Source organism: Musca vetustissima, unplaced genomic scaffold, assembly GCF_032173495.1.
Source record: "Musca vetustissima isolate MV318-11 ecotype Yass unplaced genomic scaffold, APGP_CSIRO_Mvet_v1 utg14379, whole genome shotgun sequence".
In the NCBI taxonomy this organism is placed as follows: domain Eukaryota; kingdom Metazoa; phylum Arthropoda; class Insecta; order Diptera; family Muscidae; genus Musca; species Musca vetustissima.
This window is the reverse complement of record NW_026875551.1, coordinates 35,738-63,530: the sequence shown is the minus strand read 5'-3', so window position 1 is coordinate 63,530 and position 27,793 is coordinate 35,738. Positions and strand designations below refer to the sequence as shown.

Here is a 27,793-nt window from a genome sequence, read left to right as displayed (position 1 = left end):
TAATGAACAGGCAGAGCTGGAATTCTTAAATTTGGACTTAAGATCAATATTTGAAAGCGGGATTGATGTACATTTGGAAATTCGTACTTATGAGTACAAAAGTACTAAATTTGGTACAATTTGGACTTTGGTGGAATTAAGATTGTTGTTAAACTGTAGGATTGATGTAGTTTTAGATATGTTTACTTATGAGCATGAAAACTTCCAAATGTGAAACAATTTGGATTTGGTTGAATCCGGATATTTCAAATTAAGATTACTGTTGAAGTGTAGTGTTGAACTATGGAGACAACTTTAGAAATTCGAATTTTTATGTAATAAATTTAATTTACGAAGGATATAAAGTGACTTTGGTACACTATTTACCTAAAATCGGACGAAAATATATATGGGAGCTATGTCTAAATCTAAACAGATTTTCACGAAACATATCACTCTAGACTTCATTCACAACGTTATGCCAAATTTCGTGTAAATTGAATGTTATATTGGGACTTTGGTGCACCATCTACATAAAATTGGACGAAAATCAGCCCAATCCACTATAGGTCAAAGCGGCAATTTTTGTGGTCAAAAGTCATAAAATGGAAAAAATAATTGTATTTCAACCAGAATAGCTTTCTTAACCTTCTAAAAGAATAAAGGAACAATGTTTTTAGAAATTAACCATTTAAGTCATTAATGTATTAACCCTTTGGGGACAAAAATAGTTTAATTCATATATTTGATAACATTTTATTTGTATATATTTTTATTATTGTGAATAAGTAAAATTAATATAAATATAATATAAAAAAAGTTAATACAAATACACATAATTCGGGCGGTGTCGAACACCAAGGGCACCCCTCCACTTTGCTACGTCTGTGATTACATACACTATTTAAATGAAGTCCGCTTCATTTTCTAAATCTAAGTCATTAAGAATATTTATATACGTTGTAGTCCGTCTTCATTGAACTCAACGCTCTCATCACGTCATCTGTCTTCACCGTCGAATTTAGTTTTAAAGATTCCAATTCTTCAATAGAATTTTGACATTTAAACATTTCAGTCATTTCAAGCTTTAACATTTTCGCTGCTACATGCCTTTGATTGAGCTAATTGATGATGTTAAAGGATCTAATGTATCCAAGGCTCTAGTAAATATATCTAATATGTTATTCATTAGGCAGCTTTTAGAGCGTGATGTAACTTGTCGGTCTTATACATTTTATGCCTAGATTCAGCAGCATCTCTCCAAGAGAAGAACTCCTAAAGGAAGTACACAATTTTCGATTATCTGCGTCGAATGAATTTGTACCTTATGGACAGCCAAGAATATTCCATCAATATTAAATTACCTGTTTCATAACATTAACTTCGAAATATGTTTAAATCTAATGAAAACTGACATAATAATGAAATTAAAATAAATTTGAGGCGAAATATAAGAATTACCTCTACTCCAGTTATTTCAGATTCATATTAATTCGTATTTCGGTAAATGGTTTAACATATAAAAATGGTAATAATTAAAAAATCCGCACAAATCCACAAAACCACATTAGGTTATTTAGATTAAGGAGGGTTCAATAAACAAATATCAATTTTTATTTCAATTGCCAGACGTTGCCCACGGATTTAATGCTTTCATAACCTCAAAGTTTAAAAATTTCTGCGATCAATCTAAAGTTATGCTTATTTTAATACTATTTTTACACATATACATAATTATAGGTACATTTTATGATGAAAAATATCGAATACTTTCTTATTAATTCTTTACTTATAGTTATACTTATATTTTATTTCCACTTTAAATCTTAACAAGTAACATATCAATGAATAAATTTTTTATGATATTTTAATAATTCACGTTTGACAGCTTGCCATATAATGGTATAAGTGATTATGTAAAAACAAAATTAATTTTTATTTGTTTTGAAGTGTTCCTTACTCGACAATGTGTGAAATTCGACATTTGGCCAGTAAAATGGTCTGTTTGACCTATAGTGCAATCGTCAAAAATAATTCCGGAATTTCTTTATTCTCCCTTTTTCCCCAATCGTGAAGAAAATTCCGCGCGGAAATAAGGGGGGAAAGGAGAAAAAGTAGGCATCATAAGAAAGTTCGATTTGTGTTTCCTAACAAAATATCTCACAAACAAAATCGAAGAGAGGTTTTTCAAATATAAATCGAAATAAAAATAAATAAATTATTTGTAGGTAGGCCCGCCCTTGCACTCTAGCGGTCAGCTCAACTCACACGGATTCTTACGCTCATTTGTTTAGTCGTTGTTGAGACTTCAACAAGTAAACATGTCCATGGTGGTGCACATCATATTGCGGCCACACTTAAGCGCCCCACACACGTCAAACATGTACGTTTGATCGCTGTGAAGCTGATACGCCATAAATGAATCAACAAAACTTTGGTTTTTTTTTAATGAAGATGGTCTGCGATAGTGACGACGCAAAAAAGACCGATCAATTTTATTTATTTTAATTTTTTAATTTAATTCACACCGATGGAAAGCACATGTTTAACGTGTGTGCTAGTCTCACACATACATTTACAAATTTAAATGTCATAAAAAAAGAGATTACGACTTACCTTTAACGGTCGGGTGATTGTTATGGTTTCGATAGTCGTTGTGGGCGCCATTTTCGATGGTGATGGACGTCGTGAACTGTAATTGGGTTTTTATCAAACAGAAAAAACGGAATTTTTAATATTTATATTTTAATTACAAAAAAATAAAAAATAATTACTTTTGCAAAAGCTTTTAACTTAGGTTAAACACAAAAACAAATTGTTAATAATATTAAAATTTTTCTTAATATTTTGTTTATCATACTTACCAATATTTAACAGAATGTTTGTAGTTTTTATGTTACTTATGGTTACGTTAAAAAATTGGTTGTTTTTGTTTTCGTTATGATGACGATGATGGTTGCGTTTTGCAATTTACAAATTTCAATAATTTCAGATCTTTTTGGAAATTATTAATGGAGGATAATGCGTATGTTTTGTTGTTATTATTGGTAATTGCTTATTTTGTTTTGGTTAGAGATACTTCTGTCTTATTAGAATAAAACTTTTTTTATTTGTACAATTGGAAAATAAATTAATAATATTACAACAAATGCTTTTTGAGTTTGCTTCGTAGGTTGGTTGAGTGGTTGGTTGTTTTGGTTTTGGTTACAGGGGAGTAAGTTTTGTATTTACTTTTTGAAGAAGTTTTTCTCTTCTTTTCCAAATTATATTTGGTTAGTTAATAAACATGTATGTATCTTCCGTTTTGATTTACAATATTAGGGGAATTGGAATGCGTTTTTTTGACTAATTTGTAATTGTTAATTGTTCTTTTAGTATTTTTGGGATTGTTTTTTTTTTATGAATTTCAAGTTTGTTTTTTCTTTTCTTTTGTTAAGTATTAGTAGTAGCCTCTTTTTTATTTTTTTGCTTTCAACTGGAATTGTCTTTATTAATTTTGTTGTATTTTTTTTGTTATATTATTGTTGTTGTCCTTAATGCACTTTTGAACACCTTTAAAGGAGAGGAGGATGAAGCATGAATCAAATATAAGTTAGGTAATATTAAAAACAAGATAGTTAATTTAAGCAAAAATATTCCATGAAACGAAACGGCATGAATGAAAGTGAATCGAAATAACAAATATTAAATAATATTATTTGTATGCTTATATATATAAATATATTTTTAAGTATACCATATAACAGCAACATGCCATGAGCTAAACAGCAAAAAAAAAATTTTAAGTAATATTTCCAATCATAAGACCAATCCTAAAACTAAATACTAATAAACATTATTAAAATGTTTAATTTAAAATGAAACCAATAAGAAAAGTAGTAAAGTCGGACTGGGGCGACTATATGATACCCTCTCACCACTTGGGTATATTGTACATATGTATCCTTACAATTGCTTGTCAATGTTCCCTCGAAGGAAAATACTTAATTCGGGCAGATTTAGAGTCGTCTGCATACCATCGAACAAATATATGGAAAATGATTTATAGCAAAATTGATGCATGCTATTCGGTACGCCACACTATTGGAAATTTAATCTTAATCAGACACCCGTTCGAAATACATATGGAAGTTATGGCTTGATCTGTACCGATTTCAACAAAACCTAATAACGTCATTCAAGTCCCAAATTTGATACGTTGTGTAAAATTTCGTGTTAATCGGACAAATGTTAGGAGTTTGGTGGGAAATTTAGCACACATCATTCTAGGCTTAATTCAGTACGCTGTGCCCAATTGCGGGCAAATCAAAAGATATTTAGGGACTTTGTTGCACCATTTACCATAAATCGCACGAAAATATATATGAGAGCTATATCTAAATCTTAACCGATTTTCACGAAACTTAGCACACATCATTCTAGGCTTAATTCAGTACACTGTGCCTAATTTCGTGTAAGTCGAAAGCTTTTTGAAGGCTTTGGTGCACCATTTACATTAAATCGGACGAAAATATATATGGGAGCTATATATAAATCTCAACCGAGTTTCAAGAAATTTAGCACACATCATACTAGGCTCAATTCAGAACGCTGTGCCAATTTTCGTGCAAATCGAAAGATATATAGGGTCTTTGATACAACATTTACCTTAATTCGTACGAAAATATATATGGGAGCTATATCTAAATCTTAACCGATTTTCACGTTCTAGCACACACCATGCCCAATTTCGTACAAATCGAAAGATATTTAGGGTCTTTGATACACCATTTACCTTAAATCGGACGAAAATATATATGGGAACTATATCTAAAACTGAACCGATTTTCACGAAACTTAGCACACATCATTCTAGCCTTAATTATGTACGCTGTGCCAAATTTCGTGCAAATCAAAAGATATATAGGGACTATGGTGTACCATTTACCTTAAATCGCACGAAAATATATATGAGAGCTATATCTAAATCTTAACCGATTTTCACGAAACTTAGCACACATCATTCTAGGCTTAATTCAGTACGCTGTGCAAAATTTCGTGTAAATCGAAAGCTATTTGGGGGCTTTGGTGCACCATTTACATTAAATCGGACGAAAATATATATGGGAGCTATATATAAATCTCAACCGAGTTTCAAGAAATTTAGCACACATCATACTAGGCTCAATTCAGAACGTTGTGCCCATTTTCGTGCAAATCGAAAGATATATAGGGTCTTTGATACGCCATTTACCTTAAATCGTACGAAAATATATATGGGAGCTATATTTAAATCTTAACCGATTTTCACGAAACTTAACACACATCATTCTAGGCTTAATTCAGTACGCTGTGCCCAATTTCGTGTAAATCGAAAGATATATACGGTCTTTGGTACACCATTTACTTAAATCGGATGAAAATATATTTGGGAGCTATATCTAAATTTGAACCGATTTTTCCCAATTTCAATAGGGTCCGTCCTTGGGCCAAACGAATAAGCTGTGCCAAATTTCAATTCGAATAATAAATACGACCTGTACGTTGTTTACAATTTAACATGGGCAGACAGACAGATGGACGGACGGACGGACGGACAGACAAGTATAAATCGACTTAGAAAGTGATTCTATGCATATTCTATCTCATTTCTTTTTGCCTGTTACAAACATATGCACAATGACATAATACCCGGTACCACAGTGTGGTGAAGGGTATAATCACCAAGACGTCGTAATTAAAAAAATATATATTTTTGAAGAGCCATAACAGGCGTGGATAACCGTGGATTTCTTAAAAAATATTTTTGAACAACCAGTATAACCGTGGATTTTTTAAGAGCCAATATAGGCGTCGATTTTTATACCCTACACAACTATGTTGTCAGGGTATTATAGCTTTGTGCAGCCCCAAAAGTTTGTAACGCCGAAATATTGGTCCTATTAACAGGTGCTTACGTATACATATATTTTTTAGTAACCTATTACCACACTGGAGGGTGGAAATTTTTTTTGAAATGTTCCATTTCCCGCTATGAAGAGCCTAAAATGTTAGATGAAGATCAGATAATAATTTTTTAAAAATATTTTTGAAGAAAGCCAACATCACAACACAACCCACGGTGAAGATTTTTTAAAGTAATTAAATATTTTTAGTAACATTTGCCAATTTAGGTCAAAAGTGTGCATTTTTTAAAAATAAAGTTTTTTCATGAAGTTTTGTAATTTAGGCGTAGATTTTTAAAAATACTTTTTCTCTATTATCCGCAACTCAACCCATAAAAATTACTTTGCGGAACTTATATTCTCTTAATTCCCCACCGCCCTAATGAAAATCTCTGATCCGTACTCCTCTTCGTTGTTGTTGTTGTTTTTTTATTAATTTCAAAAGACATTTAACCCAAATTTGGCATCACTTATTTCCCCATTCAAATTGCATTGTTGTTGTTGTCTTTACTCCACAACAACAACAAGTCCCACTATATTCAAAGCCCCCCTTTTATATTTTTTAGATATGCATGGATGAGGATGCATAATCGTTGTAATCAGAAATGTCGTAGACATTTAAAAAAGAAAACAATACCAAAAACGTTTCAAATATCAGTTTAACAGAACAAGAAGAAGACGAAGATGAGAATGAATGAAAATGTGAAAATGTAAATTGGGTAGCTGTAGCAGCAGAAGATGGAGGAAGAATCGAGTATCATTCCATTTTATTGTTGTTATAGTTGTTGGTTTTTTATTTTGTACATTTTCACAACAGCATGCAATAAATGCAACAACTCCCATTACAGCAACAAGAAAAATCAGAAAAAAAAAGAAGGGAGCTCAGCACACACAAGAATTCAAATCTAAATGATTTCAAATGGAAACGAGAAGCAAAAGACAATGACAGCAACAAATGCAGCAGCAGCAACAGCAACATCAGCAATGAAAATGGATGAAGATAACAAATGAAAATAAAAACAACAACAACACAGTATCAGAAGAGTTCAGGCGACAAAACTGAAAACCATTTGAAAAACAATTCATGAAAAAATATGAAATGAAAAATGCCGAAAAAAACAACAATATAAAAAATAAATAAATACGAAGGGGAATTTTTCCCCCCGTCACTAATAGGGTTATAGCACGGGAATAGTTTTTCAAAGACTCACACAAGCCTGGATTTTTTTAAACATGATTTTAGTAGAGTCACAACAGTCTTAAATTTTTTAAAAATAATTTGGCCACTAAAAAGGCTGGCATTTTTTAAAAATAATTTTTGAAGGGCAACCAAAGGTTTGGATTTTTTTTTAAATATTTGTTGAAGGGCCAACGAAGGCTTGGATTTTTTAAAAATAGGTTTTGAAGGGTATATTTTTCTAGGAGCCGTGGATTTTTTAAAAATATTTTTTAGGGGAGTTAATACAGCCGTGTGGGTGGCGTAGAGGATGATTGATACCAAGCAACGGCTCTGATTGGTTTTAACATGGCGAAGCCCAGGCTTATCTTGGTCCCTCTTTCATCTCAATTGTGTACACTGACCTCCCCGGGGTGCCACCTGGGGTTGCTATTTTTATCACCCGTTGAAATAGTGAGCTGATATGTGCCGCGAGTTCACCCCTAAGAACTATAAAAAATGGGTTGAGGCGTCGGGTTAGTTGACCACACTCGGAAAACCCCTCCTACTATGAAAAAGCAAATAAAAAAAGAATACCAAAACCCTCCAATGTTGACGGTCCCCGCAAACGTATAAAGGACCACGATCTGCGAAGCTGCACTTGGAATGTGCGCACGTTGTACAGAACAGGCGCAGTGTTCGCTTTGACGGATGTACTCAAGAAGTAAAAAGCCGATATTATTGCCTTACAGGAAATGCGATGGAATGGGACAGGCGTAAGTAAATCAGACGATTACGCCTAGTATTATAGCTGCCAGGAAACGAGACGTGAATTTGGCTGTGGATTTATGATCAACAGGAGAATAAAAGACCTCGTCTCCAGATTCACTCCAGTTGATGAGCGAATTTCTATAATCCGTATAAAAGCGAAATTCTTCTACATCAGTCTCATTTGCGCCCATGCTCCGACCGAAGACAAAGATGAGCAAACCAAATACATATTTTACGAGCGCCTAGAAACAGCATATGATCGTTGCCCTGGCCATGACATTAGAATTCTGCTAGGAGATTTTAATGTAACAATCGGAAGGGAAAATATCTTTGGCCCCACCTCCATGAAGAAACATCAGACAACGGCATGAGGTTGATTGACTTCGCGACTGCAAAAAACATGGTAGTTAGCAGCACCAGATTCAAGCATCTCGATATACACAAGGCCACCGGGATTTCTCCTGATCAAGCAACGAGAAATCAAATTGATCATATTGTGATAGACCGAAGGCATTCATCCAGTGTTTTAGAAGTCTGATCCATTCGGGGAGCGAATATCGATTCGGACCATTACCTTGTGACAGCCAAGGTTCCCAATCATCTTATTGTAGCAGCAAAGGTGCGATCTAATGTAGCACGGAAATTTGACGTCGAAAAGCTGCAAACACAACAGATAGCAGAAGCCTACTCCGCTCAATAATATAGAAGCGATAATAATATAGAAGCCCAATGGCAAAGAATTGCCCACTCCCTACAAACTGCAGAAAAGCAAAACATCAAAAAATCCGTGGTACGATCAGGAGTGTCGTAATGCTACTAATATGAAAAACGAAGCGTATATGGCAGCCCTGCGGGCAGTAGCAACACGTAATGCGATGGAGAACTATCGGGAGAAAATGGGAGAGGAGAAACATATTTTCAGAAAAAAGAAGAAAGAACAGTAAAAACGTGATCGTGAGCAAATCGTGATGTACAGGAGTCAGAACGAAGGCCGAAAATTTTACCAACGGGTAAAACACCAAAACGAAGGCTTTGGCGCAGGCACATCCTCCTGTAGAGATGAAGAAGGAAACCTGGTGGCAGATACAGACAGCGTGCTGAGGATCTGGAAGGAGCATTTTGAAAAACTTCTGATATAAAATAGTAGCAGTGAAGTGGATACCCCAGAACCAATAATAGATAACGGTATAGAGTGTATACCACCTAGCCAAGATGAAGTCAGAATAGCAATAAATCGGCTGAAGAATAATAAAGTAGCAGGTGCCGAAGGGTTTCAAGCCGAATTATTCAAGACTGATGGTCAGATGCTGGTAAGGAGCATACACCAGCTGATTAGTACAATTTCAAGAATGCATTCCCAATGATTGGAACCTCAGCATCCTGTGTCCCGTGCACAAAAAAGGAGACAATACGATATGTGCCAAATATAGAGGAATAAGTCTCCTTCCCATCACATATAAAGTACTATCATCCAGCGTACTGTGTGAACGACTGAAGCCAATGGTCAATGACATTATTGGACCATACCAATGCGGCTTCAGACCTGGCAAATCCACCATCGACCAGATTTTCACTCTGCGCCAAATCCTGGAAAAAACCCCACGGAAAACACATCGACGTATTACACCTATTCGTCGACTATAAAGCCGCATTCGACAGCCCTATCCGTCCAGAGATGTATAAACCCATGTCTGCGTTTGGCATTCCTGCAAAATTAATTCGGCTATGCAGGATAACTTTAACAGGTACAAGATCAGCAGTTAAAGTCGGAAAGGACCTCTCGGAGCCCTTTAATACCGAGCGAGGATTCAGACAAGGTGATAGTTTGTCGTGTGTTCTTTTTAACATAATGCTGGAAAAGGTCATACGAGAGGCAAAAGTGAACAGAAATGCCACTCTGTACACCAAACAACAAATGTTACTCGCCTACGCCGATGACATCGACATAATGGGTCGAACATTGGGGGCGGTAACAGCCATCTTTGAACAAATTGAGAAGGAGTCTGCCAGTGAACGGGTCTGGCAGTAAACGGCGATAAGACCAACCTGATGGTATCAACGCACAAGACGTCCAATAGACTCGGACCAACTATGGAACTTGAGAACTACAGCTTCGAGGTAGTCAAAGATTTTATATACCTTGGTGCCGCCATAAATAAAACTAATGACATCAGTTTTGAAATTCGGAGAAGGGTATTGATGGCCAACCGATGCTACTATGGTCTGAGCAAACCACTCAAAAGCAAGGCCACCTCCCGCCAGACCAAACTCACACTCTACAAGACGCTGATACTACCCGTGCTGTTATATGGATCTGAAGCATGGGTACTTACGCAAGCAGATGTGGCAGCTGTTGGAGTGTTTGAGAGAAAAACTCTCTGAAAGATCTATGGGCCGATCTGCGTTAACGGTGAATATCGCCATCGAATGAACCATTGTTAGACGTATTGTGCTGCAGCGACTACGTTAGCTAGGTCATGTTGTGAGAATGGATGAAGATGCCCCAGCCCAGAAGACATATAAAACCGAACCAGCTAATGGTTCACGCAGAAGGGGAAGGCCACGTATAGGATGGAAAGATCAAGTCGAAGACAACATTGCCAAAAATTGGCTTTCAAATTGGAAAAACTTCGCAAAAGACCGACGCGCTTGGTAATTGTTTTTAAGCTCGGCTTATGAAACGAAAGTTCTGTCACAAGCCAGCTAAGTAAGAAAGTATTTAATTACCCTTTTACTTCCTACGTTTGTTATTTAAATAACTAAACGAATTATCAAGAAACACTTCTTTCTCTCTTTGCCTGAGAGTGTGTGTGTGTATGTCTGTGTTAGCATTGTTAACAACTGACTTTCTGAACTTTTTTTATTGTCTGTGACGCTTTGTTGGTTAATTTTTTGTCGGAGGATGAAAGAGGGGATGATGACGAGAATTTAATGTTGGGACAAAATCATATAAGGGGGCCAAAAGGAGGAATGGTATGGGGAAAAATCTTCAATTACCATAAAATCCCCTCTAAATGCAATGAATGGAAGGGAATGGAAGAGCAACAGTGCCAACACCACAACATGACAGTCACTTGTGTTTGTTTGTTGTTGTTGTCGTTGTTGTTGCTGTTCGTCGTTTTAAGTGAAGTGGCGCTTTTCAATTTAGTTTTTATTACAAACAAATTTTGAACTCATTTTTAGCGGATGGCTATACATTTTTTTCATTTTGTTTCTTTTATATATTGTTGTAGTTGTTTGTTTCTGAAACTATGAATGTATTTTGTTCATTGTCAAAAAATTGTTATTGTTTTTTAGATTTTTTTGTTTCTTTTGTTTTTACATGTAAAGTTTGCCAGCAGGCAGATCATAATTTTGGGTGGGGAAACAACAGACTACCTACATCATTTGAATTATATGACCTCTGAACTCATCATTTTTGTTGTTGTTCTTGTTCTTCTGTTATCAGTATTGTTCCACTTCATTTATTTATTTGTGACTGGCTAACTATTGGTGCATATAGTATTGTATAATTAGTTTTTTTAAAAAATAGACAATAGTTTTTGTTTTGTAATGGAAAATATCGATATGTTGTTGGTGGAGGGGAAAGGGTGAGTACTTGAATTCGATTAGCTTCAATAAGCACCTAAGTTGGGGTTATTTGTATTTGGTTTTTTAGGGATTGGTTTATTGGATTTTGTTTTATTTATTCTTTTAAGGACCAACCCATGCTTGGTATTTTAAAATATTTTTTTTTTTTCAAAGACCAACCTAGGCCTAGTTTAAAAAAATATTATTTTTAAAGTGGGTCTCCCTAAGCTTTAAAAAAATATTTTTTAAAAGACCGTATATTTTTTGAAAATATTTTTTTAAGAACAAACATAAAATCGTGTTTTTTGTAAAAATATTTTTCGAGGGCCAGATTAAAAAAAAAACATTTTTTAATAAAAATATTGCTTGAGCATTAGCATGGATTTAAAAAAAGTATTTCTTTAAAGATCCACATATCTGCCTGGATTTTTATAAGGGATTTTGCTCTTTACAAATATTCTTTAAAAATTCCACGCCTGTGATGGGCCTTGAAAACTATTTATTAAAAATTCCAAGCCTATAATGGGCCTTAAAAAATATTCTTCAAAAATTCCACGCTTGTGATGGGCCTTGAAAAATATTCTTTAAAAATTCCACGCCAGTGATGGGCCTTGAAAATATTCTTTAAAAATTCCACGCCTATGACAGAAAATGTCCTTGAAAAATATTCTTTAAAAATTCCACGCCTATGACAGACAATGTCCTTGAAAAATATTCTTTAAAAAATCCGCGCCTAATTTAGAGATGATCCTTGAAAAATATTCTTTAAAAAATCCACGACTAATTTAAAGATGATCCTTGAAAAATATTCTTTAAAAATCCACGCCTAATTTAAATATGATCCTTGAAAAATATTCTTTAAAAAATCTACGCCTTAGACAGAGATGGTCCTTGAAAAATATTCTTTAAAAAATCCACGCCTTAGACAGAGATGGTCCTTGAAAAATATTCTTTAAAAAATCCACGCCTAATTTAGAGATGATCCTTGAAAAATATTCTTTAAAAAATCCACGCCTAATTTAGAGATGATCCTTGAAAAATATTCTTTAAAAAATTCACGGTCCTTGAAAAATATTCTTTAAAAAATTTCGCTTTAGCAGAGATGGCCCATTAAAACTATTCTTCAAAAAATCCCGCCATAGGCAGAGATGGCCCATGAAAAATATTCTTTAAAAAATCCAGAGATGTTTCTTGAAAAATATTGTTTAAAAAATACACAGAGATGATCTTTGGAAAATATTTTTAAAAAATCCACATTTCCCCATATTTAAACCCTCCTTAAAATTCCATCTCTCTCTCCCTATCCTGCAAATAATTATTCACTTTTAAATGCTGTTAAATATTTCGTACCATTTTTTTCACACTAATAGCCTTTTCAGGCAAAGGCGAAAAAATAAAAAACAAAATCCCAACTTCTAAATGCAACTTAAGGATGCTGGAAAAACAACAACAATTCATCCATAATCGATTCCAAGACCACTTTACATAAATTCAAATGCTAATTTTTGGGTAAATGAAATGAGTGGTCGTCATTAAGCCAACAATATTTATGCGTCTTCTCCAACCATACGCCTTCTACTCTCGCTCTTCCTCCAACTACTCCTTCCTTCATTTTCGAAGCCGAGCACCCAATCAACCAACCATTCATCCGGCCACCAACCAACCGCCTAATATTAACGCTAATTATGTGTAAGCAGGCGAAGAGTCCTCATACTGACACTTGAGAGAAGATGTTGTTGTTGTTGATGATGAGAGATGGAGAGTGAACATGGTGCATACGAACGACGACACACACACATATGTACACCGCGAGACACTTCTATAGGCCAACGATGTTAGGTGCCACCAAAAGGAAACATCCTTTCTAAAAATAATGTGGCACAGCCACACAAACGTACACACAACGACGATTGAAGGCAAATTAGTTTGAAGTGTAAATGAATTGTTTTTTTTTAATGGCTAAACAAAACCGATTAAAAAAATTGAAAGAGGTTCAAGTTTCCTAAAAATAAGTTTTTAAATCCACCCTTATATTGTTATTATTTTTTAATAAATTAAAATTAATAAAATAAAAAAATCAAATGAAATATAAAATATTTTTCAAGGATCATCTCTTCCTAGCCGTGGATTTTTTTAAAGAATATTTTTCAAGTACCATCTCTACTTAAGGCGTGAATTTTTTAAAGACCATCTCTGCCTAAGGCGTGGATTTTTTAAAGACCATCTCTGGATTTTTTAAAGAATTTTTTTCAAGGATCTTCTCTGCCTAAGGCGTTGATTTTTTAAAGACCATCTCTGGATTTTTTAAAGACCATCTCTGGATTTTTTACAGAATATTTTTCAAGGATCATCTCTGGACTTTTTCAAGGACCATCTCTGGACTTTTTAAAGAATAATATTCAAGGACCATCTTTGGACTTTTAAAGAATATTTTTCAAGGACCATCTCTGGACTTTTTAAAGAATATTTTTCAAGGACCACCTTTGCATTAGCCCTGGATTTTTGAAAGAATATTTTTCAAGGACCATCTCCAGTTTTTTTAAAGAATATTTTTTAAGGGCCATCTCTGGACTTTTCAAAGGACCATCTCTGGACATTTAAAAGGACCATTTCTGGACTTTTTAAAGAATATTTTTCAAGGACCATCTCTGGACATTTAAAAGGACCATTTCTGGACTTTTTAAACAATATTTTTCAAGGACCATCTCTGGACTTTTTAAAGGACCATCTCTGGACTTTTTAAAGGACCATCTCTGGTCTTTTTAAAGGACCATCTCTGGTCTTTTTAAAGGACCATCTCTGGACTTTTTAAAGAATATTATTCAAGGACCATCTCTGGACATTTTAAAGGACCATCTCTGGACATTTAAAAGGACCGTTTCTGGACTGTTTAAAGAATATTTTTCAAGGAACATCTCTGGACGTTTTGAAGGACCATCTCTGGACTTTTTAAAGAATATTTTTCAAGGACCTTCTCTGGATTTTTTTAAAAATATTTTTCAAGATCCATCTCTGGACTTGTTAAAGAATATTTTTCAAGGATCCTCTCTGGATTTTTTAAAGAATATTTTTATGGACCATCTCTGGCTTAGGCTAGGATTTTTTAACGAATATTTTTTAAGGACCATCTCTGGATTTTTTTGAAGAATATTTTACAAGGACCATATCTGCATTAGGCGTGGATTTTTTCAAGAATATTTTTCAAGTTCTACGATTGCATTAAGAGTGGATGCTTCAATGGCTGGATGGACTCTTTATAGAATATTTTTTTCCAAATCGATCCGACTTCAGCTATTTCAAAATAATCCAAATTTCAAAATACCTTCCCAATTTACACAATTCACGAACAAAAATTCCTTAAGAAGTACGAAATAATTATTCTCAAGAAATAAACAAGACCTTACATCTTTTCAAGGTAATGTACAAGAAAAGAAAAAAAATAACAACAAAAACTTGTGAAACAACCAATTTTTTTGTTGCTGCAATATTTCAACGCATCGTAAATTTGTGTGTTTTTTTTTATTTTGAAAATTACGATTCAATGCCAAGTTGTTAATAGTCAAACTGTTAGGCAGCTAGCCAGTCAGTCATCTAGCTGGCAGTCATTGAAGCAGCACCAGCACCACCAACCAGCCGATATATGCGGGTGGAAGCATATTATATCAGCCAAAACTGGTAGTCATCGACATAGTCATAGTCCAAGCATCAATGAATACTGAATCATTCATTTGAGAGTGTGGTGGAGTGGACAAGAGTGGGAGAGGGTATGGGGATTGACAACAAATTACACATCTTTCAACAAAAAAAGTAGTCTTGTTCTTCTTTTGCCGAACAAAAACAACAACACCAACTACAACTAGTTTTATTGCAATTCATGGCTATGAATTTTGAAGTAGAATGATGATGCTGCTGCGGAGATGTTATAGACCCCAATGGCTAATATGTTGGGTTAGTAAAAATAGAGAGAGAGACCCCGAAAAAGAACCGAAGAAAAGACTCAGAAGAAACTAAAAACCTAACAGCAATGTCATGTATTGGCAACAAAAGCAAAAAATTCAAAAAAAAAAGACCTACAACATATTTCACGTTTTTTTTGGGAATGGTATGAGGGGGACCCTTAAACAATAAGACGGCGGACAAGCGGCAGCAATGCAAGGCAATTTTACAGATTCCCAACAAGATAAAACAGGGGGAGATAGATAGTCTTGTTAAAAAAATGAATAGAAAAGTGAACAGCAGTTTACGCTAGACAGACGGACAGACACAGATAGTCGGGACAAACACAATGGGAACACAAAAAATGTATGAACATCTTTTGTCACAAACGTTTGAGGAGGAAGTGAATGAACAAGAACAAGAAGAAGAAAATTGAACTCAAAAGAGAAAGAAAGCAAAACAAAAAAAAAAACCTACAAGAAAAAAATTTTGGCAGCAACTACCGTCTGGCGGTATATAGTCTTCTTCACAGGCAAAAATTAAAAAAGTTCCAAAGCACAAAATTAAAATAAATCTCTTTTTTTTAAATTAAATACAATAAAGATACTAAGCAGACATCTTGTTTTTAAAGATTTATTAGAAGGATTTAATTTTTGAAAGAAAAATTTTTAAAGGGCTTACAGAGTTGAAGACTTGGATTTTTTAAGGAATATTTTCAAAGAGTATCCTAGATATAGACGTGGATTTTTAAAGAATATTTTCGAACATAGACGTGGATTTTATAAGGAATATTTTTGAAGGGCTATCTGAATTATAGGTCCGGATTTTTAAAGATTGCTTTTTCAAGTGCAATCAGAGAATGGATTAAAAAAAAAAAAAAACATTTACAAGGACCATCTCTGCCTAAGAGGTGGGTTTTTTAAATAATTTTTCATTTCTCTCAAAGCCTTTTTCAAGGACCAACTCTGCTTTAGCCGTGGATTTTTAAAGAATATTTTTCAAGGACCAACTCTGCCTTAGGCGTGGATTTTTTCAAGGACCATCTCTGACTTAGGCGTGGATTTTTTCAAGGACCATCTCTGCCTAAGAGGTGGGTTTTTTAAAGAATATTTTCAAGGACCAACTCTGCCTTAGGCCTGGATTTTTAAAGAATATTTTTCAAGGACCAACTCTGCCTTAGGCGTGGATTTTTAAAGAATATTTTTCAAGGACCAACTCTACCTTAGGCGTGGATTTTTTCAAGGACCATCTCTGCCTAAGAGGTGGGTTTTTTAAAGAATTTTTTTCAAGGACCAACTCTGCCTTAGGCCTGGATTTTTAAAGAATATTTTTCAAGGACCAACTCTGCCTTAGGCGTGGTTTTTAAAGAATATTTTTCAAGGACCAACTCTGCCTTAGGCGTGGATTTTTAAAGAATATTTTTCAAGGACCAACGCTGCCTTAGGTGTGGATTTTTAAAGAATATTTTTCAAGGACCAACGCTGCCTTAGGTGTGGATTTTTAAAGAATATTTTTCAAGGAGAATATTTTTCAAGGACCAACTCCGCCTTAGGCGTGGATTTTTAAAGAATATTTTTCAAGGACCAACTCTGCCTTAGGCGTGGATTTTTAAATAATATTTTCAAGGTCCAACTCTGCCTTAGGCGTGGATTTTTAAAGAATATTTTTCAAGGACCAACTCTGCCTTAGGCGAGGTTTTTTAAAGAATATTTTTCAAGGACCAACTCTGCCTTAGGCGTGGATTTTTAAAGAATATTTTTCAAGGACCAACTCCGCCTTAGGCGTGGATTTTTAAAGAATATTTTTCAAGGACCAACGCTGCCTTAGGTGTGGATTTTTAAAGAATATTTTTCAAGGAGAATATTTTTCAAGGACCAACTCCGCCTTAGGCGTGGATTTTTAAAGAATATTTTTAAAGGACCAACGCTGCCTTAGGTGTGGATTTTTAAAGAATATTTTTCAAGGAGAATATTTTTCAAGGATCAACTCCGCCTTAGGCGTAGATTTTTAAAGAATATTTTTAAAGGACCAACGCTGCCTTAGGTGTGGATTTTTAAAGAATATTTTTCAAGGAGAATATTTTTCAAGGACCAACTCCGCCTTTGGCGTGGATTTTTAAAGAATATTTTTAAAGGACCAACGCTGCCTTAGGTGTGGATTTTTAAAGAATATTTTTCAAGGAGAATATTTTTCAAGGACCAACTCCGCCTTAGGCGTGGATTTTTAAAGAATATTTTTAAAGGACCAACGCTGCCTTAGGTGTGGATTTTTAAAGAATATTTTTCAAGGAGAATATTTTTCAAGGACCAACTCCGCCTTAGGCATAGATTTTTAAAGAATATTTTTAAAGGACCAACGCTGCCTTAGGTGTGGATTTTTAAAGAATATTTTTCAAGGAGAATATTTTTCAAGGAAAATATTTTTCAAGGAGAATATTTTTCAATGAGAATATTTTTCAAGGACCAACTCTGCCTTAGGCGTGGATTTTTAAAAAATATTTTTCAAGGAGAATATTTTTCAAGGACCAACTCTGCCTTAGGCGTGGATTTTTAAAGAATATTTTTCAAGGAGAATATTTTTCAAGGACCAACTCTGCCTTAGGCGTGGATTTTAAAAGAATATTTTTCAAGGAGAATATTTTTCAAGGACCAACTCTGCCTTAGGCGTGGATTTTAAAAGAATATTTTTCAAGGACCAACTCTGCCTCAGGCGTGGATTTTTAAAGAATATTTTTCAAGGAGAATATTTTTCCAGGACCAACTCTGCCTTAGGCGTGGATTTTTAAAGAATATTTTTCAAGGACCAACTCTGCCTTAGGCGTGGATTTTTAAAGAATATTTTTCAAGGAGAATATTTTTCCAGGACCAACTCTGCCTTAGGCGTGGATTTTTAAAGAATATTTTTCAAGGAGAATATTTTTCCAGGACCAACTCTGCCTTAGGCGTGGATTTTTAAAGAATATTTTTCAAGGAGAATATTTTTCCAGGACCAACTCTGCCTTAGGCGTGGATTTTTAAAGAATATTTTTCAAGGACCAACTCTGCCTTAGGCGTGGATTTTTAAAGAATATTTTTCAATGAGAATATTTTTCCAGGACCAACTCTGCCTTAGGCGTGGATTTTTAAAGAATATTTTTCAAGGAGAATATTTTTCCAGGACAAACTCTGCCTTAGGCGTGGATTTTTAAAGAATATTTTTCAAGGAGAATATTTTTCCAGGACAAACTCTGCCTTAGGCGTGGATTTTTAAAGAATATTTTTCAAGGAGAATATTTTTCCAGGACAAACTCTGCCTTAGGCGTGGATTTTTAAAGAATATTTTTCAAGGACCAACTCTGCCTGAGGCCTCTGCCAGAGGCCTTAAATTCAGTATTGCTTTCAGAGCAGCTTGTGGGGTGCTCCTCGTGGCTTCTGTTATTAGAATCGAGGCGGCTCTTTGTACCTGGCCTTGGGTATGTAGAGGTGCTTGAATCTGGGGCTGCCGTAAAGTCAATCAACCTCATACCGTTGTCGGTTGTTTCTACGTGGAGGCAAAATCTTCCGACGATGGGCCAAAAATATTTTCCCTTCAGATTTTTGCATTAAAATATCCTAGCAGAATTATATTGTCAGGGCCAGGGCATCGTTCTTATGCTGTTTCTACGCGCTCGTAAAATATGTCTTTGGTCTGTTCATCTTTGTCTTCCGTCGAAGCATGGGCGCAAATAAGACTGATGTTGAATAACTTCGCTTTTACTGGAGTGAATCCGGAGACGATGGGTCTTTTATTCCACTGTTAACCATAACGCAGCCAAATTCATATCTCGTTTCATGGCAGCTGTAATACAAGGAGTAATCATCTGATTTGCTTACGTCAGTCCCTTTTCATCGCATTACCTGTAAGACTGTAATATCGGCTTTGTTCATCTTGAGTACATCCGCCAAAGCGAAAACTGCGCCTGTTCTGTACAACGTGCACACATCCCAGGAGACACCGCGACGTGGTCAGTGCTTGAGATGAAAGAGGGACCGAGATAACCATGGACTTTGCCATGTTAGACAGCCAATCAGAGGGTCTCACTAAAACATCAATCCCTATGACCATCGGTACAGAACCAAACATCGAAGTCCAATTAACTAATCCGTATCCCTCATACCTTCATGTGGCAATGTTCCACTGTATTTGCAATGTAACTACCCAGTTGTTCAAAAAATATCAATCAAAATATCAAAAATGTGTTTTCCGTAAAAATATAATTTCAATATTCAAATAAAATACAGATAATTCGGAGGTAAGTTTTTTGTAACACAATGTAGACCAATGTAATCCTTCTACAGGCTTCATTTCCAGATTTCAGAAGCCCCCACAGATTCTTCAAACTAAATGCATTCCTAAAGAAGTATTGGCATGCCTTCTGTGAACATTTAATAGCGATACAGGAAGAGGTGTCGCTCCATAGAGGTCCTCAACGCATCACTAAATGCTCAAGGGGTATACTGCCGATTTTCTATAGGTAAGTTTTCTATAACAAAAAAGTTTTATGTAGGACTTCTAACTTCAACTGTTTCTAAATGGTCTATTTCAGATAAATCTATTTAGCCAGGGAGTCATATTTGAAAGGCACTCGGCCGACAAATGAATCGTGTACTAGGGACTTTCAGATGGATCAAACAATATATATGTATACAATACTCTGTTATAACAAATATTTTTGTATGAATAAATTGTAATTTTTCAAACTGTTATACATATAATTTTCTATACATAAGTAACTAGGCATTTGATGTATAGTTTGTATCTACCCAAGTAACTGACTATAAAACACTAGTTGAATAAACAATAATTATTTACTACCGAAATGACTGTATACTGGTAACGCAGGCAGGGGACAATTGACTTCCCCAATGACATACCCATGTTAAATTCACCAGTCTAGGGTATGAAGAGGTAACTAGTGGTACTTACAGGTAATTAGTAAAATAACTAGTTCATAACCAGTTACTCGAACTACTGGGTATGTACAGACATGCATACATATTTACTTATATACAAAAGTACAAAACCTGATAATTTTGGCAAATTGTCAAGAATTTTGGGTCTACCTACTACTAACAGGCTCTTTTTGGCTCTCTCAAACAAAAATTTCGGTAATAAGACTACAACAACAACAAACTGCAACAAGACACAGATACATTTGGCGGGGCAATGACGACGACGACACCTCACCACTAAAATCATGACCACAGATTATTGTTCCTAACAAAAAAAGTAATAAAAGAATACAAAAAAGAAATGGAATGAAAGAAATGATTTTTTTGAGGGGCTGCTAAAATAAATTAGTGTCATAACTAGTGTTTTGGGAAATGTTCTATAACAAAAAAAAAAATGAAAACTATGAAAAAGAGAAAATTGGCAATAAGGTCTCAGAAACATAAAAAAGAAGTCACTAAAACCCCGGCAACAATAAAAGTAACTTGGAATGTCATAGTTGGTGGTCGTTACGACAAACAAGTCACTAATTCAACGAACTAACTGGCACGTCTAGTTAGTTCGTTGAATTAGTGACTTGGTGGTGTTGGTGGTAGGCGGCAGAGTCAGTCAATTTGGATTATGTGCTAATTTTAGTTTAATTAAAATAGATTATACCGGCTGGCTGGTTTCCATGAAAAACATTTTCATTGTTGCTTTTGTGATTGTGTTTCGTGCAAGAAAAACGACAACGACAACAACAACACAGCAATTGTATTTCATTTAGTCAACATTGTTTTCCTAACGACATTTGGTCCGGGTTTTTTCTCCTCCTTTACATAAAAATATCGCCATCCATGTACCTAGGAGGGAGTCAAGAGAAAGAAAGCAACAAAGTCTTTTTTGCTAATGTCTAGTCGTCATCATGTGGCCCTTTGCCCTCCCCCTCTACTCTTGCCCTGCATATTCATCATTCTACCATCACCTCGAGCAAGAAAGCAAGAATTTGTTGTGTGTGGGATGTCTATGCTAATTTATTGTTGTATTTATACAAAAAAAACAGAGAGTGAATTACTCTGAACTGGCTGGCTGCCGGTTAGGTTGGTTGGCTGACTGGCTGGCTGGTTGCTGCTCATAAAATAATTCACCGAAAAACTTGTGTGAATACCAAAAAAAAAAAAAACTCGCACACGAAACAAATGTCTTATTTTATTGCCCACGACGGATGGACAGACGGTCGGTGGGACCAGCCAAATTTCCCAGTTACAAGAAAAAGTTTCATTTTGCAACAGATAATAATATTCGTCGTCTCCCACCTCCAAGGTTCTGTTTAGGTACAAATTTGATGGAAACTTAAAAAAAAAGAGAGCAGCAATTTAGTGCGGCTGTAACAAATAAACTTTGAAGAAAGTCAAAACTGGAACAATTATTTGAAATTTAATAATTATAATCGGCTTTGAAATTATTTTGGTGGTGGTGGTTATTAAACCCAGAGACAAATTTTTGTGTGACCACCACACTACGAAAAAAATAATTAGGTTATAGAGAGGATTATGATATTTCAAATTTTAGGAGGTTTTAAAATTAAAGAACCAAATATATTTGGTTTGGATATTTGACAGCCAATGGCAATTCGAAATACCCAATTTTAAGAAATTCTGATGAAAAAATTCCCCAAGAAAATACCAAATAATGGGGGTACCGTTAACCTCAAAACTGCACCGATATCGATAATTTTTGGTAGGGTGATTAGATATCCAATGGGAACTCAAAATACCAAATTTCAGCACATTCGGTATAAAATCGTGTCCAAACTCTCCCAAAATGCCAAATAAAGACCTGTACCTGTGAAGACTATCCTCAAAAGTGGACCGATATCGATCATTTTTGGTAGGGATTTAATACCCAATGGAAATTCAAAGTACCAAATTACAGCCATTTAGGTTAAAAAACGTGTCAAAATTCCCAAAATACCAAATATTTTGGAGTACCGTTATAGGGGGTCTATCCTAAAAAGTAGTTCGATATTGATAATTATTGGTAGGGAGAATTGCTACCCTATGGGAACTCAAATTACCAAATTACAGCCAAATCGGTTGTAAAACCACAAAAATACCGAATATTAGGGGCTGCCATTATATGGGGGTTACCAACAAAAGTGGAGAATTGGTAGGGAGAATTGCTACCCAATGGGGACTCAAAGTACAAAATAACAGCCAAGTCGGTTTACAAACGTGATAAAAATCACCAAAATGTCGAATATTTTTGGGTACCGCTATATGGAGGCTATCATCAAAAGTGCGTTGATTTCGATAATTTTTGGTAGGGAGAAATGCTACCCAAGAAGATCTCAAAATACCGAATTACAGGCAATTCGGTAGACAAAAATGCAAAAAATCCCCAAAATACCGAATATTGGGGGCTACCGCTATATGGGACTTATCCTCAAAAATGCGTCGATATCGAGAACTCAAAATACCAAAAAGCAGCCAAATCGATTGAAAAACGTACAAAAAATCCCTAAAATACCGAATATTGGGGGCTATCCTCCGATACCGATAATTTTTGGTAGGTAGAATTGTTACCCATCAAGAACGCAAAATGCCAAATTACACGCAATTCGATTGAAAAAGTGCCAAAAATCCGCAAAATATCGAAAAATATGGGCTACTGTTATCTGTGATATCCTCAAAAGTGGATCCACAACGATAATTTTTGGCAAGGAGAATCGCTACCAGCCAATTCGGAACCGAATATATGGATAAATGAAGCAGGGGACCGATTATAAACCAAATATTTCCAATATAGTGTTGTTTTAATTCCGAAATTCACTCAGCCCAATTCAGATACCCCACCTGTGGAGTATTAAATGATTAAATCTGTTTTTGGGAAGCATAGCTGAATGCTATTTGAATACATACACAGGTTGCGGATAGTGGGAAGTCCAGTCGATATATTAGGTAGCTGCGAATTAAATACGAAGTCGCGGAAAGTCAGCGGGTCTCGAAGGAAATGAACAAGTGCCGAAGAGTCTTGGAGTGACAAGGCGACCTGACGAAAAACCTGTACTCGCGGACTCTTCATCCAGTGTATAAGGTACAATACCATGCTCCTTGCAAAGGACCTCAATCGTGGGTAGTGACAACGTCAACACCGCCACACATAACAACAGATTGAAGAACTCCTCAACCTAAATTAGGAATACGTCAATTTCCGCTTGAGCCAGGAAAACATTTCGGAAGAGTTATGGGATGACACCCCCATGACAGAGGAGGATACTGACTATACAGTCAGTGTCTTACCACCGAAACAGAAGGGCTCATCAGTTATGAAACAAAACAATTTTGACCTCTCTGTGGTTGAAGCTCCCGTTTCTGTGGAAACTCCGAAGAAACTCAGTGGGGTTACCACTACCGACAACGATGTCAAAAGTGAAAAAGCAATAGAGACCCTGAGAGAGGAACTACCCTTCGAAGGGGAGCTCCAGATTGTAAGGAGTCTACTTTGACTAACCCCGTTAAGCCCAAAGAAAAAGCTGCGACTACCGGGACAGAAGGAAGAAAAAGCTGTCACAGCAACAACCGAAACATCAGTGGAAACAAAGGCTTCCTCAAAGCATTTGACAATGAGGTGTATGTGGTCGACGGAGGAACAGCGGAACGTGCTGCAAAGAAACCGTCTGTCTCATATGCTTCGGTAACTGCAGGAAGGATGGTGGGAAATTTTCCGCTGGATAGACGAAGGTCGTACTAAGTACCAAGTTTTTGAGGAACCTTAGAAGCAAACAGAAAGATGGATCGAGACGGCAACTTGCTGGCAAATGGTCCCAATGTAACCAAATAGCAGTCATAATCGATACAAATAATCCCGATCAGTTGTTGTACCAGTTGCTCTTCTGCTGCTTCGTGTGGGATTGTTCTACGAGGATTGTATTCACTCTGTATTTTTGAATACAATTAAATTTTTCTTAATAGGTTTCTTGATCTAGAGGCTCCTTTTTGTACCTCTGGATCCCTACTTCCTTCCTGACCAGCCTATCCTTCCTGGTGGTTATGGTTTGGAGAAAATCTTATTCTGTTGAACCAAAGGGAGGATCTTCGTCTCCTCATGTAAGTGGTTTATTCGAGTCATAAGGAGACACCCTGTTGCTTTGAATATTTTACCATTTTATCGTTGGCGGACCACATTGGAACCGCATTGTTTACCACAGACTGGTCTATTGATTATATGTTGTTAACAAGATTTCGGATCAGTGCAAGTCATTGGTTGCTATTCCATGTGCAACTGAAGATCTTTTAAAACTAAAGGATGGCGTTGACCATCAAATGTTGCATTTCGGCAGGATTATCCTTTGTAAAGGTGTCGAAATCATAATCAGTGGAAATATGAAGTCTGTCGATTACCTTATTAAGACAGTGAATGACTTTGAATACCCTTGGGAGGTAGTAATCTTGCAAATGTTCACGATGAGATCCCGTGAGGCTTGGTAACCTAAGAATGGTTACCACCTGCTCTTTTCGCATTGGAACATATGCTAAGGATTGTCGTTAAAACTCAATCGTTAATCGTCGTTTTTTAAGTCATTTCAATAGAAGATTTTACTTCTCAACGAAGCAGCATAATAATTGTTTTTAACCACAAATAAGGCTTTAAACATTCTCCTTGTAAACTAAACTCTTAACGCTTATTTTCTGCACACGTAACAAACACAATCAGTTTCAACAAAATTTAAAATTAAATTAGTAAGAAATTCACAATGCATTCCACCAATTATAATCTCTGTGCATTCTCTGTTCTCCTCCGCACACTGAACATACACAATAATTTTCCTTTCATTTTTTTTTCTTCAATACACCTGTGTATGGATATCAAAGATCATTGGTAGACGATGTCAATGATAACAATAACAACAAAAATAATAAAAAAAAACAACAACAAATAAATGTTGAAAGAGTTATTTAATTTTCTAGACAAAGAAATGAGTTGATGGCTGCAAATAATAAATTTCTGTCGACATTTTTAATGTAAACAACAAAAAACTTGGGGAGAGAGATAAGGGGAGTGTGAGTGGCATGTAATTGAAGAAATGAGATTGAAGGCTCATCTCAATTGCATGCACTCACTGCTCTCCTTAACAATCAAACACCAGCAGGCAGTCAGACAACAACAACAAAAAAGTACACAAATAAACACACTCGTCTTCGCACACACACACTTGTTATTTTGAGGAGCAAAAAAAGGGGGTCGTTGAGAAAATGCACAAATAAACAGAGAGGAAAAAACAGAAGAAAAAAGCGGGCAAATGGGCTGGGCGGCATTGAACAAACAAAAAGGACATGTCATGAAAATAATGATAGCGCAATATTGTTGACAATGATGATGATGATAATGATGATTGCTTTAAGATAATAGTGTATGTATGGTTGTTGTTGTTGCTGCAAATTAAAATTTATGTCTCTCCTTACAACAAATGAAAACAAAATGAAGCATGTAAACAAAGAGCATGAACTTCACAGGAAAGCAGTAAAAAATATACGTCAAAAAAAACGAAAGAAATACATAAAAATAAACAACAAAAACAAACAACTGCAAAAAGAAATCTTCATGGGCTTGTATTGTTGTTCTCCATGGTAAGACTCCCAAAACTGTGGACAGACAAACAGGCATACGCAGGCAAATGTCAAGTAAGGCAGGCAGGCAAAAGACAACGCCACAAAAGGACGGCCGTAAGTGTAGAGCGTGCGGTTCGGGCCTACCTTTCCTTGAAATAGTCCAATGTTACCGATTCTGAATCAAATTCCGAATAATCTGGTAGCGAATCATCATCGAATGAACTCATGCCACCAATAATATTGGCATTGTTGCTAAGATTCAGATTGACACGGCTGCCATTGCTCAACAAGGATTGTTGTTGTTGCAAGCCATTTGGATGTTGTTGCTGTTGTTGTTGTTGCTGCTGATGTAAAAGTTGAGCTACCAAAAGATGCTGTTGTGGCTGTAGCGACGACGAATTGTTGCTAAGCTGAGAAATGGATTTTTCGTAAACTTTAGCCATTGTTTGTTGTGCTGTATACTCGTCGTGGTCGACGTCGTTCTCCTCGTTGGTGCTGTTGTTGTTGTTTTATTTTGTTCCTTGTTTGCAATCCTTCGTGGTTTCTCTCGTCTTTAATTTGTATTACTTTTTTCACCACACACACACAGACACACAGAAAAAAATCACATCAATTTCTGCTCTTGCACTAAAAAATATTTCTAAACAGGGGCGAAAGAAAAATAAAATAACAGAGCACACCACCAAATATATATTTTCATTCATTCATTATTATTTTACTTAATATTTCTTATTTTCTTTCGTGTGATATTAAAAATAGAAGACTGAAATATTTTGCAATTTTTCTCGTTTGGCCACAAAACTCTCACACACACGCACGTACTCACATAAACACTCGCTCACTCGTTCGTACACACCACAAATGCGCATATATACAAAACTCAAAACTGTGGCACGCACAATTATTATTTTTTGCTCTTCTTCTAATATAAACTTTTCTTTTTCGTTTCGTTTTTTTTTGCTAACTTTGCTTTATGTTGCTGTTGTTGTTGTTATTTCTTTCTTCTCTTCTTCTTTTTTGGCCAAAATGGCGTCAACTTGTTCTAATTATTTTTAATATATTTTTCTATTCAAATTTCCTCGTTTCACTTTTCTTCATTAAAACTTTCGCTTCAAAGGCATATTTTTGTTATTAATTTATTTGGTAGGTATTCCTTCTCCACACTATCGTCTCGTTGTCGTTCTTCGTTTTCTTACATTGCAGCAGCTTCACCACTCACGAGAGAAATTTAACGGAAATTATCGGAAAACGAAAAAAATGATGAAAAATTATAAACTGTGTTGTGGAAAAAGCGAACAACAAATTCACACATTCAATTTTCCCGTCCGTTTCGTATCTGTGTTGTCTCTCTTTTTCTGTTTCGTGTAACACTAAAGAAATTCAAGAAAATTTTTTACGACACTGGGAAAATATGGCAATAATCGTTTTTTTTTCGATAAATCAAAGTTGATGTAATAGAAATATCGAGATGATTAGGGTTCTGTAGTGTAGTATTTAAAGGCGAAACGGTAGATGGAGACGAAACGATTAATGTTGTGTTTATATAAATTATACGTCATTTAAATTGATTTTTTCAATTGAAAGATATTGCAATTAATAAAACAAGTAAAATGATCTGTTTTTACTACGATAAAAGTTTTTTTTCTTTATGATATCAAAAACATAATAAAAATTAGGAGATTCTTGCAGTAAGGGAAGCAGACCAAAAAGGTTGTTGAGTTGGACATTTAAAATACCTATAATCGTTCGGGACCTTGACGGTCTATGCCATGGTTAATTGTTGGTAGGAAGAAAATTAGTGGCAATTCGGATAAAAAACATGTCCAAAATTTCCAAAACACGATATAATAATACAGCTATATGGAACTATCCTAAAAAGTAGACCGATATCAATAAAT

At 35.4% G+C, this 27,793-nt stretch overlaps 1 protein-coding gene across 2 annotated transcripts in view; it reads right to left on the bottom strand.

Annotated features, from left to right (window-relative positions):
- The window catches only part of LOC133338042 (transmembrane protein 47), a 30,287-nt gene extending 3,911 nt beyond the window's left edge, over nucleotides 1–26,376 (bottom strand). Inside the window, exons 1-2 of one of the 2 annotated variants that reach the window (XM_061546226.1) lie at nucleotides 26,040–26,376; nucleotides 2,596–2,671 (exon numbers count right to left, since the gene is read on the bottom strand). In XM_061546226.1, coding sequence (XP_061402210.1) covers nucleotides 2,596–2,671; nucleotides 26,040–26,338 — 375 coding nt within the window. In that variant the 5' untranslated portion in view covers nucleotides 26,339–26,376. Of the gene's footprint in view, nucleotides 1–2,595; nucleotides 2,672–2,843; nucleotides 2,935–26,039 lie in introns of those variants that run through there. The other variant, XM_061546227.1, reaches the window with a different exon arrangement.
- Between the last annotated feature and the right edge of the window lie 1,417 nt (nucleotides 26,377–27,793).